This window comes from Lissotriton vulgaris, chromosome 5 (assembly GCF_964263255.1).
Source record: "Lissotriton vulgaris chromosome 5, aLisVul1.2, whole genome shotgun sequence".
In the NCBI taxonomy this organism is placed as follows: Eukaryota; Metazoa; Chordata; class Amphibia; order Caudata; family Salamandridae; genus Lissotriton; species Lissotriton vulgaris.
This window is the reverse complement of record NC_141693.1, coordinates 268234708-268252904: the sequence shown is the minus strand read 5'-3', so window position 1 is coordinate 268252904 and position 18197 is coordinate 268234708. Positions and strand designations below refer to the sequence as shown.

Sequence of the window (18197 nt, the reverse complement as noted above, 5' to 3'; positions counted from 1 at the left end):
AGAGTGACCCTCGTCACCGCAGTGTATCTACCACCCCTGTCCATCCATGTCTTGGTGCGCTGGTAGAGAATCTACTGCTTGAGTAGGGCACCTGTACCCCCTAGAACCTCTTTTCAACCCAGAGTGGTGAACCTGAGTGTATCCCAGGCGAGCCAGACATGGGATTTTTGTGCCAACCAGGTGAATCTCTTGTATCAATAGGATATCTGCCCCCATCCATTTGGCCTACCATAGGACCACCCTCCTATCAACCTTGTCTGAGAGGCCATTCACATTCCATGAAATTATTCGGAGGTGATCCACGGAAATGTTCTGTAATGGGGCACTGATGTCTAAATCAAGCTCTAATTACTATATGTGGAGCAAATAAGGGAATGATTAGTGGATGGGCCTTTTTAAAGCTAATAATAATCAATAGCTAAAATAACCACAGCAATATCACAGTCTCCGCTTGTGTGTCTGAATATAAAAACTACCTCTAAACCAGGAAACACTAAACTCCCACCCCATACTTTGAGAACTGGAAGTGTCTGTCACGGAAACAGTCAGTAATAGTCCCAAACAGGAGTCCTGCTCTGATCTGTCCCTGTCATTGTGTACATGTGAGACAAAGGACAGCCCATATTAGTGTACATGCAGGGCAAAGTCACTTAGGAGACTTTGCTCCAGATGTCCGTGAAGCCAGTGACCCACTTCCAGTTATCAAAGCAACTGCCATTCTCCAAGGGCACCACGAGGATGAGTGTGATCAGTGACCACGAGTAGTCTGAGTTTTGGTGGTCTTGTTCTGTGTGTCCCATTGAGGAGTCTCCAGGCACGGCGGCTTGTGAGGTTTAACTTGAATCTGTTCATCTGCCCACTGGTGAGTTGTGGACTTTGATGCATCCCACAAGTATCCAGGTAGAGAGCAAAACTCACCTTTGCCTCCATGATGGTGACTTCTGGGACTCATTTGAAAATATTTATCTCCAGATGTAGTTCTCCCAAGTCACAGCGCAGGACCACAAGCAGCAGCATTCCTCTTCCTCAAGAGCACAAGAGGTTCAAGGCGACAAAAGGGCATGCCTAGTTCGGCAAATACAGGCAAGTTTTCTTTTTGCTAAAGCCTCTCAAGTATGGATCAATATCTTCCAGAAAGCCATGCTTTCTATCTTTAGCAAAACCCATCTTGTGCCCCCTGCTAGCCACCATTGGTCCTTCTGTGCTGGCTATGGCTTCAGCCGCCCATGCATATTCCCTCTATCAATGCGTATAGATATAGCATTGAAATATTTCTTCCTTTTGTTCCTGTCTCTGATAAGTTGTTTAAGATGCTGATGGTAAGATTATTTTGCGCATAGAGCAAACAAATAAAAGAAATCAAGAATGACAAATTATAGTCTGCTCCTTCAGGTACATAAACTCTCTGTATTAAGAAAGGTTATACTGTGCTTCGCTGAGTATCTTGCATGTCTACGTCCCTCACTCCAAACATAATCTGCAATATTTATGCAGAACACCTTTCCCAAAGTTCCTTCCTGAAAGGGTGTCAATAAAAGAGGGTTCTGTCACACACACCAGCTGCTCCATGGTGAAGTTTGTTCTCTACCAGGGGATTCTCATCAGTAGTCTTAAGCACTGAATAGTCACACCCATGAGTGGGATCATGAGCATTCCCGCACAAATATATATAAACATTTACACATATGAACCTGTGCAATATCTTTCTATAGAAACAAGCATCCTATTAATGAAAGTAATTAGGCTTGCAGTATATAAAAAGTATAACAATTACCAAGTTGTATTTAATGTTTATTTTAATAAAGCATACAATGTATTAAAAAAGGCACTTAACAAACAAGTCACTAGAGAAAATCTTTCCAAAACCATTTCTAAAAGGCAAAAGGAAGGGAATAAAGGGAAATATTAGCAGCAATGCAAAAATGCATTAAAAAATTGGCATTGTGCCTTTTAAGGACCTGGCTGTACCTCCTGTATCCCAACCTGCCCCACAGGTGACTTTTAGGTCAGTTAGTTTCCGACTCCTGGTAACTAGGTCATTGGCTCTGCCTTTTGCCTCTACAGTCAGCAAGGGATAGGAGTCCCAGCAGAAAATCAAGTTCATGGTCCAGGATATCTTCTACAAGGAGACCAAGGTTACGTTCCAGCGATCTAGACAATCCAGCAGGAGGACTTGTTCTTGAAAGCGATGATGATCATGGTCCTTTATTACTTTGCCCTTCTATCAGAGATTAATACCATAACTCTCCTCTATCCGAGATTAATTCAGTAACTCTCCTCCTGCGAGATTATAATCAGTACGTGACCGGGCTCATCTGTAAATGACTTATCTACTTTCAGTGATGTTCTCGTTAGACGGGCAGCAAAGTTGAGCATCCTTATGTTGACTCCAATACAACTACCTCAGTGATATTCAACACTTTGCTTCAGAGAACAGCAGTCAAGCCCTTTCTACCTTAGATTCCTGGATTACTTGATCCTGCTATGCAGTTATTCATAGTCCTGCTTTCGTAAAGTCTGCACCATCTAAACGTTTAAGTAAGTAAAGACCTCTGGATCAAGATCTTCTTTTATAAGCACTATTCCTCCTTAATAGTGTCTGCTGCAAAGAAATATAATGTAAAGGCTCCTTCCTTCTCTATTCCACCTGATAATGAAAGTACAAGGATGAATTTGGTGGGAAGGAAATGTGTGGAACTTCAGTAACCACAATGAAGTCTGCCAGGGCTAATGCACTTCTGGGGAGAGAAGTCGGATCTCTTTTGGACTTTTTCCAAAGGTTCACAGAGAGGTTCCCAAAAAAAGACTGGCAGGTTTTTCAAGAATACCTAAACAAGGGTATGCCTATCTCCATCCATGTCATAAGTAGAGCAGTGGATACATCAGACCTGGCTGCTCATGGATATTTCTTTTTTTTTTATAACAAATTTTATTGACAGATCGCCCACATAGTGCAGTACCCCGCACTCCGGAGTTAGCTATCAATCAAATACACAACATCAAAGAAATGGCAATCCATACATTGTTTTGGAATTCAAAGGTTGCATCAAACTTAACGATTTACCACCCCCCTCCACCCCCCTTGTCCCCCAACTCCCCCCACCCGGATCCCACCCCTCCCAGTCGCACAACAGTGTCTCACAGGTCTTGCGAACCAATCTGCAGTCCAATACTATGTATGCACCTTCCATGTTGGCCTCCCGATCAACCTCCCGTTCCACAGGAGGCTCCAGCCTCAGTCCCCGATAGTTTGCCCATCGCCTTCATATCTTGTAATGCTTTCGTGGGCACCCTCGAGCCACGAAGATCGGCTGTTCCAGCCCCATACAAATGTCAAGCCCCTTCTTCCACACCAGGACTGAGGGAGCTTGGGGATCTTTCCAAGCTTTGGCTATATCTCTTTTGGCCAAAGTAAGGCCCAAAAGCAGTAAATGTCTTATACGTGTTACCCCCCACCGCATCTAAGACATGCAGCAGACCTAATCGAGGTGAGCGAGGAAGCTCCCATCCTAGGACCTCGGACATACAATCCCACACCCCTTTCCAGAACCTAACCAGTGAGCCACAGCTCCACACCGTATCAATCAATGTCCCAACCTCCGTGCCACACCGGAGACAGTCCGGGGAGGCGATGAGGCCGGCCCGCCACAACCTCTCACTTGTAAAGTAGACCCTGTGCAGGTATTTAAATTCTATGAGCCTCAAGCGTATCGCTAAAGCAGCACATCTAGGGGCCTCCAGTGCCAGCCCTCCTCCTCCAGTGCCCCCACATCCTTATCCAAGGACTCCGGGAGCTTCAGCAGTGTAGTAGAGCAATGTGTGACCAATGTTTGATATATGCAAGATATCTTTTTGTCCCCTAAGTCCCCATAAAGATCTTAGCCTCCAGGGGACTAAACTCTGGGAGGGAATCTAGACCTTCCAGGCTCGGTTTAATGGCGTGGCGGAATTGCAGATATTTAAAGAATTGGGACCGGGCCATATTGTACTCTTCGCGCAAGTCCTGGAAGGATTTAAGCGCCGTTCCTGACATTACATTTCCTAGGGACGAAATGCCAATATCATCCCAGCCCCTAAAGCCTTGGAGTGACGCCAAAGCAGGCAAACTGCCATTATGCCACAACGGGGTCTGCTCGGTCAGCGCGCCCCAACACCTGGGTGGCCGGCGGCAACCTCTTCCGCAGCTGTGCCGCTTACAGTACCCTATGCAGTGTGTTGGAGCCCATAAGATGTCGCTCCAGGGCGTATGCCTGGTCCCCCCTATCCCCATACCATAACTCATTCAGGACTAGGAGATGGGAGGCCAGGTAGTATGAAAGGATGTCTGAGGTCGCCAGACCACCACAGTATGTCGACAAGAAACAGGTACGCAGCACCACTCGCACCGCTCCTCCAGCCCAGAGGAAATGCCCCAATGCTGAATCAACTTGCCGGAACCAATGGGGTGAGATCGGGTATGCGTGATTCTGTAATTGATAGAGAAATCGTGGAAGGGCCACCATTTTAAAAATGGCCGACCTGCCATAGATGGTAAGGGGCATCCGGGACCACGTTCATCTCTGTTCGGACCCGATCCCAAACCGGCACCAGATTGCGCTCCCAGGATATCGCAGGAATCTCGGAGATGAAAACTCCCAAGTATTTAATGCCCCTTACCGCTACCTGCATTGTGGACGCCCAGTCCCCCACCCCGGAACGCTCCCCCAACACCCATAGGGTCGACTTACGAGTATTTAGGTATAACCCGGAGGTTTCGCCAAAAATTTGCATGATCTCTAGTAAACGCGGCCCAACCTGCTAAGGTTTGTGAGAAAAAACAGGACATCATCAGCATAGAGGGCAATTTTATCTGAAGGTCCCAGCTCCCATTCAAATCCTCCAAGCTGCGCATCTATGCACACCCTCGATGCCAATGGCTCCATGGCCAGGGCAAACCGGTACAGCGAAAGGGGGCAGCCCTGCCGAGTGCCACGCCCAATGGAGAATTTGGAGGAAATAGCCCCTGCCACCCTAACCGAGGCGGTCAGGCCTGTATACAAGAGTCTCAAATATGACAGGAAACGAGGCCCCAAATTAAGCCTAGGCAGAAGCGCAAAGAGGTAGATATAGCTCAGGGAATCGAAGGCCCTGTCCTATCCGCTAGGAGAAGCGCCGCTTGGTTCCCGGTATCTCGAATTGCCGCCACCGCCACATGGGCCCTGCGAATATTGTGTCTAGTTGCCCTACTGGGCATGAACCGAGCCTGGTCCGGTTGAACGAGCCCCGCAATGTGTGGCAGGAGCCGGTTAGCCAGCGCCTTAGCTCAAATCTTAGCCTCTACATTTAGGAGGCATATGGGTCGGTATGAAGTGTGTTGCTCCGGGGGCATGCCTGGCTTATGAAACACCACTACCTCAGCATGTCGCCAATCAGCGGGGAGACTGCCTCGCTCCCTGGCCTCTTCTAGTGCCGCTCTATAATGCGCACCTAGCTGTAGGTGATATTTCTTGTAAAACTCGCTTGGGAACCCATTGGGCCCCTGAGCCTTCCCGGTTTAAGCTCCGCCAAGGCCCCTCCCAGCTCTTCCTCCGTCAATGGGAGCTCGAGGCGCTCACGCATTTCTTCCGTCACCGCACGCGGTGGCAAGTCTGCGATAAATTTGTCTACCATGTTTGCCGGTAGGCACTCATTCGGGGCATACTGGGCAGCGTAATACGTCGCAAAGCTGTCCGCCAATTCCCACGGGTCTGTAATCTGGTCCCCTGCAGCATCCAGGAGCCCCAGTAAGGTCTGCGCCTGGAACGTACTTTGGCAGAGCCGGTGCAACATCGTCCCCGACTTATCCCCCCAATGATAGATCCTGCTGCGCGTCGCCAGCCATACCTGCCACGCCTCATCCATTAACTGAGACGCATAGGATTGCTGTGCCAATGGAAGTTGCCCTACCGCCTGGCTGTCCCCCTCTACACTGCAGCAGCGCTCCAGGGCCTCAATGTCCGCTGCGGCCCAGACTAAGTCTGCCTTAAGCTGTTGGCGCTCAGCCGCACACCACGTAATATCCACTCCCCGCAACGTGGGCTTCAGGGCCTCCCACATCGTCCCCGCGCCCGTGACAGATCTAGCATTTTCAACCCAAAAGTGTGCTATGGCCTCCCCCATGTGTCTCTGATAGTCCTCGTTTTGAAGGTGCCATGTAGAAAGGCGCCATAGGAATTCTATAGTGACAGGGGAATTGTCCGAGAGCCCTTGCGACAGTACAGCCGCCGACTCCACCCTGCCTATAACTTCTCGTGGGACAAATATGTAATCTAATCTAGAAAAGGATTTATGGACCGCAGACAGGTATCTGTATTCCCGCCCATGTGCATATAAATAGCACCATGTGCCCACCCAGTCCAAACTTCGAACCATGTCCCCCAATTTCATGGATACTCCAGTAGTCTGCACACCCCCAGGCCTACATTGATCCACCAGCATGTCCATGACATCGTTCCAGTCCCCTCCCACCACCGCTGGTGTCTCAGGAATTTCAGCCCATACTGCAAAGAGCTTCTCCACCAACGACCATTGCAAAGGAGGCAGGGCATACACACTACCCAGTACCAGGGTCTCCTCTCCCACCATACCTCTGATAAAGATGTACCTGCCCTGTGGGTCAACCCATTGAGTAGAGTGAACGTAGGAGAGTCTACGGTGCACCAAGATTGCCACTCCCCGGGACCCTCTGACAAAGCCCGCATGGTACACCTGCTGGTAGCCAAAACGCTGCAAGCATATTTTTTTTTGTTGCCCAGTAAATGGGTTTCCTGCAGTAACAGGATATCAGCGTGCTCCTTTATCGCCTGCCGCAGCACAGCCCCCTTCTTAACCTTATCCAATACTCCCCTCACATTCCAGCTAAGGACCCGAAGGGATGCCCTGGGACCTAATGCCCTAGACTCTGCAGGTGCCATCCGGAAACAATGAAAGGAAATGACCAGATGATGGGCCACGAAGATGAATACAAATGAACCTTGGAGACCCCCCAGCTATCATGCGACCCCCCCACCCCCACTCCCAGCCCCAACCCCCATACCTCAAAAACACTGAAGTACCTGTCGCGGTATAGACAGCTCTCGGCCCCAAACGTAGGACCTGAGGCCGTCCACACCAATGGATCCCCCATAACCTGCCCATATTCCCAATTCCCCCCCCCCAACAAGCCCTAAGCAAGGGGGGAAAAGGTCCCGCCCCACATACATCTACCCCCACCCCGCTGCCCCACAAACAAATCCTCCATCTTGTATTGCAAGTCTCTGCCACTGCGGCTCTTTCCCAGCGTATCTCTACAGCGTGGCCCCCGGCATACTGAGCACTGTAGAATCACATGAATATAAAAATCTCCACTGTCCGTGTGCCCGGTGTTCAGGGATCTACTGTCGGAGAGTTAGGTGCTCCCTTTGTTCCTCCCACAGCCCCCCGAGGTGGAGCGCCTCCTGGATCTGGAGCGCCAATTCCTTCTCCTTCACGACCCCTGGGCAGCCTGCGAGTCCGACCCACTCTGCGATGAATCTGAGTCTATGCCCGGCGGGGTGTGCACCCTCACTTTCACTGTCTCATCAGTCCATCGGAATACCTCCTCCGGAGTATCAAAAAAATTAGTGCGAGACTGGAACACCACCCTCAAGCGGGCCGGATAGAGCAAAGCATAGGGGAGCTTAAGGTCTCGAAGGCGCGCCTTTGCCACCATAAATGACTGCCGCTATTGTTGCACCATTCTTGTGTAGTCCGGAAAAATGAGGATCCGCCGATTTTCATACACAAGAGGGTCCTTCGACTGTGCCTGCTGTAAGATGGTATCCCGGTCATGATAGTTCAACAGTTTAGCAATTACAGGCCGGGGACGGGCCCCCATGAGCGGCTTTTGAACAAGGGCCCTATGCGCTCGTTCCACCACAAAGCATTTCGATAGGGAGTCAGGAGGGAGCCAGCTCTCCAGCCACTGGGCCAAGAATCTCTCCATATTGCCCTTCTCGCAGCCCTCCGGGAGCCCAACGAAACTCCGGTTATTCCTCCGGGCCCGCCCTTCCGCATCCTCTGCACGGAGTGCCAAGTTCTTCTGGATACTCTCCATGCTGGCGACCTTGCGCTTCAGGGCGGCCAAATCATCCTCCACTCCCGTGATTCTGGTTTCTGCCTCCGTGATGCGGGCCACAGCGTTGCGCAAGTCCTGAAGCAGCAGGGTAACGTCCTCTCCCACAGCCCCTTTTTTCGCATCCAACATGTCCCTGGATTTGGGTTATGGCTGCCATCAGTGCTGCGTTATCCGGCTCCGGGCTTTGATGACCCCCGGCAGCCCCAGCCCCACCACCTGGCTCCGTGAATTTGTAAATAGGGCCATGTTTCATAGAGCTGCCACCGCACCCTCCTCTCGTCATTGTGGGCGGCGGTCAGGGACGCTCACCGGTAGTCCAGTCGTCCTGTCTACCAGCACTCTGTCACCGTCCCTCTGGGGCACCCAAGCGTGTTCAGACCCTCTCTCGCCGGCCCGTCGGGCCCCGGTGACACGGCCGATTGCAAAACTCGCCGCCCTCCGTCAAGGTAGTCAGCCACCTGCAGGATCCCCAATGTCACTAGCCATTTTGCTCCGATCCTTCCGCCAGACTCCACACCCAGGCATGCAAATCGGGCAACGGTCAGTTGGGCCAGTTCATAGGAGCCCTGCCACTTTGCCACCCTTCCAAATCTCACGCAGGACAGCCACCACTCTTTGCAGCTACTCGTCACGTTCACCAGAGAGGGGACTCTTGGCCATCAGCGCGGACTCTCTTCCCACTCCTGGCTGTGCTCACCACAGAAACACACTGGCTGCCTTCTCTGAAGGCCGACCTGCCCCCGATCCCGTCTCAGCAGCTGCCTCCCTGGGCAAGTTCCAGCCCCCAGCTCCGCCACCTACCTGTAGGCCTCTCGTCATGAAAGCCCCAGCGCCACTCCAATCGGAGGGTCGAGCACACCACCGTGGCCGCCCGCCACCAGCCGGAGTCTCCCGGCGGCCAAAGATGTCCGCCGATGCTGCTCAGGGAGCGCCTGATCCCCAGGGCCGGCCTCCGCTCCCCGCAGCCGCCTCCAGTACACTGGGCTCGAGGGCGCTAAACTTGAGGCCCCGGCTTCGCCACCCGGGACTAGGCCGCAATTCGCCGCATCTCTCCCCACTGTCACCGGGCACCTCCGCGCTCTGCCAACACCACCGGAGCTTTGCTACACGGTCCGGTGCACAATTCCGCACCTCCAGGCAGCCGGGCAGTACGGGGGACCAGGATATTTTGGTGGATAAGTTGCGGGCGGGACGGAGCTCCTTTAGGCTATGTCCGCCATGATGGCCCGCTTAGCCACGGCCCATGAATATTTCTATGGCATTTGCCTTAGACTGAGTCCTTGGTTGAGACTAACTGGACTGATGCGTGAGGCTCAAGAACATATCCACATTCTGCAATTTTCAGGAAACTTGCTTTTTGGGCACACGCAAATGATTTAATGAGCCGCATAAAAACAGAAAGTGTTGGGTTTTGAAATGAAGGAATGTAAGAACCAATATAGACCATATGTTTGATGCTTTTTCAGGATAAGGTTTCAAGCCCCTCATTTGTTACATTAGCAACATCATCCAAAGCAGTCCTACTAACCACATAAGCCTTCAAGAGGAATGGGAGGACATTAACCATCTGCGTCCACAGGAAGGGCCCTGCCAAACAATGATTTCTCCTTCACCTTCTTTTTGTGAGTAATACCAGCAGTAGGAGGTGGGGATGAACGCATAGTCAATCATCTACTAGATTGGCGCTTGAGAATAGGAAAGCAAACACAAAGTAAACTCGCTGGGTCTGAACTGGGGTGGCAAAGTGAGCTAAAGAGCGATGATGGATTCAACCCAAATCTGTGACTGGGGGAGTGAGTTAAAAGTTTCAGCTCTCCGTCCATCATCTCCTTGTGTTTGCTTTGCTTGCCCTAAGTTGGCAGGGTATGCCCTCGCGTGGGTCCCTTGCTCAATTTGCCACTGGATTCAAGCTAGTCTGTCTGATGAGGGGTGTTACCTGGGAATACAAGTCCCAGGATGCTTGTTTCTGGTCCAGGGAAGCCCTGGCTTGGCAGTTTGGGCTGGACAGTTCCCATGAGGAACAGAGTCAAGACTGATTTGCATATGGCTGGGTCTGAACTGGGGTTGCGAAGTGAGCTATAGAACGATGATGGATTCAACCCAGATCCAGTGGCGTATCAAAGGCCCTCATGGTGGTTGACCCAGGCTTACTCATACTGGAGGGGACCCCTCACTACTTACTGATGTGAATGTGAGGGACCCCTTAAGCATATCTTGCAGGGGGGCCCCCATCCTATTTTTTTACGCCACTGCCCAGATCTGTAACTGGTGGTGAGTGTCTGAAAAGTTTCAGCGCTCCCCCATCATCTCCTTGTGTTTACTTGAGAATAACGGACAGATAGCTCTTGAACATTATTCTGAATGGATATTCTCTTTGGTTCAAGTCTTCTGCTCCCACTTACCACCCACGTTTTTCCTTGTCATCAGGAGGTGCTTCATGAGAAGGTGAACATCTTATGACACAAGCAAGCAGTGGGGGAGGTTCCCAATTACCAAAAAAGGAACAGAAATGTATTCCTGTGACATTCTGGTTTGAAAAAAGTGTCCAAAAGACCAAATCAGGCCTAATCCTGATCTCAGAATAACAATATATACATAAGGTGAGAAAAGTTCAGGATGTTGGCATTACATCAAATTAATCCTCAGTTACATCAGGCATACTTGATGTGTGGGATAGCCTTCTGGATTCCTACTTTCCATGCCCATAATAAAGAAGCATCCAAAGTTTTCTTGTAGGCAGTGACCTTTTCAGTGCAAAGTCCTACCATTTGAACTAAAGTCTTCTGTTCGAACATTTGCAAAGTGTATGGCCATCATTGCAGCACACCTGAGGAGATAGAAAAACATAATCTACTCCTGTTTAGACAACTGGCTAAATCCTTCAACTCTAGTAGGACGAGCTCTTCATATGCTGGATGTGAAAAGGTTTTTAAATTTTACCTAGATAAAACAAAATAGATAAGGTATCTTGTTGTAAATAATGGTTCTGTATAGACCAAAATAATCAATTTCTGTATGGATAGTATTGTCGTCCTATGTTACCAAAAGACAGACAAGCCTAATCCTGGTAGACCTAAAGCACATGCCTCAAAAAGAAATTGGCAACAGTGGTTCCTGAAAGAAATGTGCCTATTTCAGTGATCTTTAAGACCACCACATCGAGATCCGTGCATACATTAACAAGACACTGTTGTTTGGATTCAGACTCAAGGGTGGATGCCCACGTACGGCAAGCTTCACAGAGGAATCTTTTTAAGGTGATAGTTTTTTTCCCCAAACCTTTATGTGTAAGTTTCATAAAACACAATTTTCGCAATGCTAGACACATGCTCAACGTCTACAGTTGCCAGTGATTCCTTAAATACATAGTAATTATGCATATTCAATTGCATAGGCAATCTTTGTCAATACAGTAACATTTTCCACCCCTTTCAAACCCCCACCAGTCGGGCATCTTAGTAATTCGTGTCGCCCTGTACACCAGTATCTTGCTCCGTTTGCGAGCCAACAGATGTCTGTTCCAACAGGTAAGATTTGTAGGGTTGCCATATATCACGAGTTCTAGATGCAGGGGTGCTGCTTCTGAGCGTATACCTTGCTGGTAGTATTACATTATGACATACGGAACAACCATCTTTTCAATGTTCGCGGATATTTGCTCCCCCAATAGATCGCCACCTCCCTCTTAGCTATAATAATGCAATTGCAACAATGCTTTTATATGACTTAGCAACCTCCTGTACACTTTCCAATAATGCCAGTGCGGGTGACCATGAAAGGCCCAGCCCTGTCATTTTCGATAACTCTCCAAATACCTGAGACCAGAATTGCGATACCTTACCACCTCGCCATAGGGGCATTACATCTAGGACAGGAATGTGGGCGTGACTGGTCCATCGGTCGCGGACATTTAAAGTGTAATATCTTGTGTTTGTGATTGAATGAAACCTTACGCATTTGCTCACAACTTATCTGCAACTGCGCATCAGTGAGGGGGGCACCGAAGTCCCATTCCTGGGCCGCACGTATCTCCTGAACTCGTGCCGGGAGCATAGCCATTGTTGCCCTATACATCCTAGCCATTAGGTGCTCACCGGTTGTATCATTGAGTAGTGTCAATGGGGGGCGGGACTCCTGTGGTTCTAAGGGATAACTCGGTATTAAGGATCGAAGTGCTCTCTGTAACCTACATAGATTGAATCTTGAAGGAACGTAGCCCCCTTGAATCTGCCGCCCTCCTCCCTGGGGAAGATGCGCCCACCTGGGAACACATCCCGAAAGGTGCCCAGAGTGAACTTAGTTAAGATTTGTTGCATCGTAACCTCTTTAGTATTAGGCATCCAGATGTTCTCAGCAAGCCAATTTAAGGTGATAGTTGATGCTCTTTTTCTTATTTTTCCCCCACTTTTGTTGGATAGGCTTGCTTTTCTATTCAGTACTTATGACTGTTGCAAATCCACAACAAGAGAAGGAAAAGTTACTTATCTGTTAACCTAGTTCTTTTCCAGTGGAATCGTCGTCATAGTCATTAGCAATTCACCCCCCCGGACAATGAGTTACAGCATTTTCTTCCATTCACCCAATATCCTTTCCTTTATGTAAAAATGGATCTGACCTGTTACCAGCGGGATATGATGGGATACAGGAGTACAGCAAGACCCTTAAAGGCACAGTGCCAATTTTTTGTATGCATTTGCATTGCAGCCTATCTGCAAACAATGCCCTTAATTCCCTTTCAATAAAAAAAATTAAAAAAAGCTCTGGTCATGTAGTGACTATTTTAATAAATTTATTGCTTCTTTAAAATGAAAATGTATGTAATTTTGTCAACTTTAGACTTTTTATAGTTTTCAATCATAAATACTTTTATAATGATGGTGCTCCTTTCTACCGAAATGTATTGCAAAGGTGTATAAATGGTCATATTTATGTATATTTTTGCCACAGAGTCCCACATGTGGGCCTGAATATTGATGACGATTCCCTTGGAAAAGAACTAGGATTCCAGGTAAGTAAGTGTCCTAATTTATTGTGATAGCTGCAAGTCGGTTGTCTTCAAGATTACGAGACCCATATTTTCATACCCTTATCAGTGAACACAGACCGACTGCAGTTCTATCCTTGAGACTCTTCTTCATCCAGGGTGTTCACCAAAATAATGATAGAGAATGTGGCTCATCTGAATCATTTGGGTGTTCACCCAAACCTCATTTCAGTGAATGTCCACTGAAGGTGTCCTCTTAGGAATGGACTGTTCGCCATCTCTGTTTGTAGATTCAATATTTTACAAGAGCTGTTTTTTTCAATGAATAGTGAAAAATCAACTATGGTTCCTGTTCTGAGTGTATACATTATTTTGCTGATCTGGGAGACCCAATTCTTAAGAGTTAAGGTTGGTTTACATCCCTCAAATGGTTCCTCATTCCATGTGAAGTAAGCTCAGCCAGCAAGGTTGGTTCTTTGCCTGCTAAAGTGACTGCCTATTGCATATTTCTCATATTGCAAGCATTGTTGCTAGTTGCATACGATATATACTGCATATATTGTGGAACAAAATCTTTGTTTATCACTCAGATAGTATGCTGACCCCTCCATCCCTGCTTCCACTTCTGGATAGCAGGACTTCTTCCATCAACATCTTTAACAGGGAACTGTTCTGCCTGCGTCGGGCTCAGATGATGATTTTCTTGGATGCCACTCACCTAGGTTTGGGAGCTCATCTGCAACACATGGACCCTAATAGCCGTTGGTCTAAAAAAGAGATATAATTGCACATTAGTGCTTTTGAGAGGACAATGATTCAATAAGGCCAGAGAGCCTCCTTTTTACAATCTTAGGAAAAATATACATGTACCGCTTTGTTCGCCATAAGTTGGCAGGGTATGCTCAGACGTGAGTCTCTTGCTCACTTTGCCACTGGATTCAAGCAAGCCTGGCTGAAGACGGCTGTAATGCCAGAAACCGGTTCTAGGAAGTTTGTTTCCGGTCCAGGAAAGGCATGGCTTGGCAGTTCGGGGTGGACTGTTCCCATGAGGCACAGGGTCAGACTGATTTGCATATGGCCACGTCTGAACTGGGGTGGCAGAGTAGGCTAAAGAACGGTGATGGATTAAACCCAGATCTGTTGACTGGGTGTGAGTGTTTGATTAGTTCAGATGCTCCGTCCCTCACCACCCCCTTTTGTACCGCTATGATCTGCTTTGTAAGCATCTGCCACTAGGCTTTAGAACTCATTCCCTGAGAGGTAAAGGAATTACATTGTATCTTCTGTGAGGTATTCTTATCTGGTTTGTGTCACATGGCCCATGGGGACATTGTCATCTTCTCTAAGTTAACATGAGCATGCTGCAGACTGTCCGCTCCTTTGCGCATGTTACTACACAAGTTTACTTTGCAAATGCCCATTTTGCTTCTTTCACATGAGAACCTATCTCTGTTTTCAAGCTTTGTAGGTTCCTGGGATTTAGTCTGAACATTGAGAACAAGGTCGAACAATAATGCCCCTTGTTTTCTGTTCTGGTCAGGCCCTAGCACCTGAACAAAACATACAGATGCAGCAGTTGTTTGGGAATACGTACTTTGGTATTATTGGAATAGACTAATAGATAACACACACTTGGAGAGGGACCTTTCCGGGGAGAAGAGCATGACAGCGCCTATGATGTAGAGCTACCATCTATAGACTGAGGTACGGGGTCTGCAGATAATGCCCAGAAATCTTCTAATATATAATCATCTTGCTTCTATACAAAGGGAGGGAGGTTAGGCTGCGCTTTCTTTCACAATGATAGCTATTTTTATGATTTATGGACTACTTGCTACGCTGACCGTATTTGTTGTATATTTTTCTGCTTAATGCGCCATGTATACCGCATACTTGAGCACGGTAGCTAAAATAAATATTTTAAACTTGTTTGTTTCTCTGTCAGATCCTATTATGGACATATACAAGAGCTAGTTGGATGAGAGGCAACACATATATACACACAGTGTGTACACAGTCAATGATACAATGCTAGTTTTGAGCCGTTTCTGGTCTTTTATTTCCACGTGTACTTGATATGCAATTGATGGAACCAGCCAACGTGTTTCGCCCAAACATGGGCTTCTTCAGGGCAGTACGTCTCATCAATATAATGGTTCTTCAAAGGTAGTGTCAAGAACAGGGATATTAGCCGTTCTGAATCGAGAATTCTCGTGGTGGAGAATGATTCTCAGAAAGAGCAAGATACCCTATTTCAGACGTAATGGCGGAGTAGAACAGAGCCATGTCCGGAACCCGTCCTGCAGCCAGCGTGTCTGGTAGACATCTCATCCAACTAGCTCTTGTAAATATTTTTTTGTGGTCTACGGGCAGCAGACCATTTGAGGACAGCAATATCCATTTATAAACGTAGTGACTAGTCCTGGTGATGCAGTCTCCTAAGACCCAGCTGCTCTGTTCTGTGCAAATCTTATTGTGGACATGTACAAGAGTGTGAACAAAAAGGTTTTTCTTGCAACCGCGATTCCTGATATAGTCAGGAGTGTTGTGTTCTGGGGTGACTAGTCACTTGTTCCTCTGTGAGTGAGTAGGAGGGCATGTGAGACACTATAACTAGTCGGTCTCGGGCTCATGGGTACTAAGGTAATAGGATGACTCAGTTCCTATATACTAAGGTTCCATAATCCTATGCATAGTTCTGTGTTTGCGCAAAATCCCTGCAACACTGCTTATATTATTTAGGCAAGCAAGCTACAGCACAGTCACAATTTGAAAACGCAATTCTTTAAAGTTTTTTTAAGTACTTTTACGAAGTCTGTCCTTGGCCCTTCTTCTGAGTTAATTCTGGTGTGGTTCTATTAAGGAATTTGCAAATGCCAATATCTATAAGAAAAACGAGGGCCAGATGTACAACCCTTTCATTTAGCGCCTCGCTAAATGAGATGTACAACAGTGTTATTACACTGTTTTACGATTACCAATGCACTTTGCAAATTGCGAGGCTCATTAATATTAATGAGCCTCTCGCAAATTTGTGAGCCCATTGGGAATGCCAGCCCTCCCACGGATGGTGGCCTGCGGGCGTCAGCAGACCACTGTCTGGGACTGCTTTTTTAATAAAGCAGGTTTTCTTTTTTTTTTTTTTTTTTTTTTTTTTTTTTTTTTTTTTTTAAATGCATCTTGTTTTCCTTAAAGGAAAACGGGATGCATTTAAAAAAGAAAAATGAAACTTTTCAGTTAAATTTTTTAAGGGCAGGCAGTGGTCTCTGGGACCACAGCCTGCTCTTAAAAATATTTTCCCACATACTCACTAAGGGGAAGGGGTCCCATGGGGACCCCTTTCCCAATGCGAGTAGTTTACCACCTACTTGAAGTCGGTGGTAAACTGCTAGTGTTTTTTGGCCGCAAATGCGGCCGCAAATTATTAGTACATTGCATGTTAACTCTCAATTAGGAAGGGATGTGAGTCGCAAATGCATTTGTACATGCGGTCCCCCTTTTTTGCGGCCGCAAACGGGAAGATCTCCCATTTGCGGCCACAAAAAAGGGTTGTACATCTGGCCCCAAGTTCCTTTCATTTTAGCAACTTTACGCAACTTTACTTTTGATAGATTTGTTGGTCCTGTGGATTACTTAGCGTTCTCCAGCTTCGGCTCCTGATGATGTGGTTCTATTTTCTTTTCTTTATTCTATTTTTGGTTCTGCCCTCTACATCCTTTGCCTTCGAGGGCATGAAAAAGGCTGAGGGGGAATGGATGTCACCAGCTTCTGTGGTGCTTCCATGTGCTCTGACATCACTTTCAGTATGATTACACTACTCATGGGTGACCCCACCCAGCGCCACCTAGTGTGGGTGACATGCTACTGAAGGAAGAGTTTTCGGACTCCAGTCTAGCAGAAGGAGGGGCTAATAATGCATCTCTGGGAGCAGTTCGATCCATTTAACAGAACGTTACCAGAGGTAAGAAACAAACTGTAGATCCCAAGGATCTCATTCATGTGAGCTTACCTGAGTAGGCTCATTTAAGGGTGCTGTTTTGTGTGGTATTGTGCAGCACCCTATCTGCTGTGAACCTCTCCTACATTTGTTGATGTATTTGTAGGCACAGCCATGAAAAGTTAATAGAAGCATATTATTTGTAGAGAAACTGATTGATGCCATCTGGCCTACTGTGGTCACCTTTCTGCTGCGGAAAGCCTTTGATGATCTTTTTCTTGTCTAATATATGTAACAGGCAATACAGTTAGAGCTGTGGAAGTAACTTGGCTGGGTGGTTGAGCTGGAGTTCTGGATGAAACACATAAGTATGGTTTCATATATTTGTTGTGTTTCAGACGCCACACCTTGTCAACCTGAATGAAGATCCATTGATGTCAGAATGTCTTCTGTACTACATCAAAGATGGCATCACCAGGTGAGTGTCACATACTTCTCACTCTACAGGAGACAGTGTCAAGCTAGAGGTACTTTTAATGCTCTTCTGTGAGCAGGGATGTTATATAATAGGGATGTATTTGAATTTTCCTGAGTGGAAGCAGACGCAAGAGAAGAGTCATCATAGGGATGTATATCTGAAAGAGATTTCTAACTGCAGGTTCCTTACTTTTGAATTTTCCAAGCATTAGGCTGGATCTGGAAACTTTTACTGAGCAATACCCCTTGCGTGTGCAGTCAGGTGGCTCTATTTGGCTCGCCGATTCGGGAAGAGCTATCCCTCTGTCGCTTTTGGACAAGCCTTTTATTGACTTTTTGTCGATTTCCAAGACTTTTTTCATCGTGTGCAGAGGATGTCATTGAGGAAGACTGAATTTAAGCCTTGCGGGGCCTGTCCCGAAAAATGTAAGTCACTGATCACCACCTCATCTGCCTCCTGTGTCTCGAGCGCCATCAAGATCCGAAGTCGTGCTCGTACTGTCGGGCCATGGCTCCTAAGACCTTGCGGGAGTGGGCATTGAAGCTCTTTCCGGTCCGACAACGTACACCATCAAGTGAGACTTGGCGAGGTCCCTGTCCCGATCGAGGAAGAGAAGGTCGAGGACCGCTCTCGGGGCCCAAAGTCCTCTACGTCCCACTCGAGGTCGTCGGGACACTCTGGGAAG

At 47.7% G+C, this 18197-nt stretch overlaps 1 protein-coding gene across 15 annotated transcripts in view; it reads left to right on the top strand.

The window, feature by feature from the left end:
• Positions 1 to 18197, top strand: part of KIF1B (kinesin family member 1B) — a 1388545-nt gene that overhangs the window by 388380 nt on the left and 981968 nt on the right. For all 15 annotated transcript variants that reach the window (XM_086921360.1, XM_086921359.1, XM_086921355.1 and 12 more), the window contains one exon: positions 17433 to 17512. In XM_086921360.1, the coding sequence (XP_086777486.1) occupies positions 17433 to 17512 (80 nt within the window). The remainder of the gene's footprint in view (positions 1 to 17432; positions 17513 to 18197) is intronic.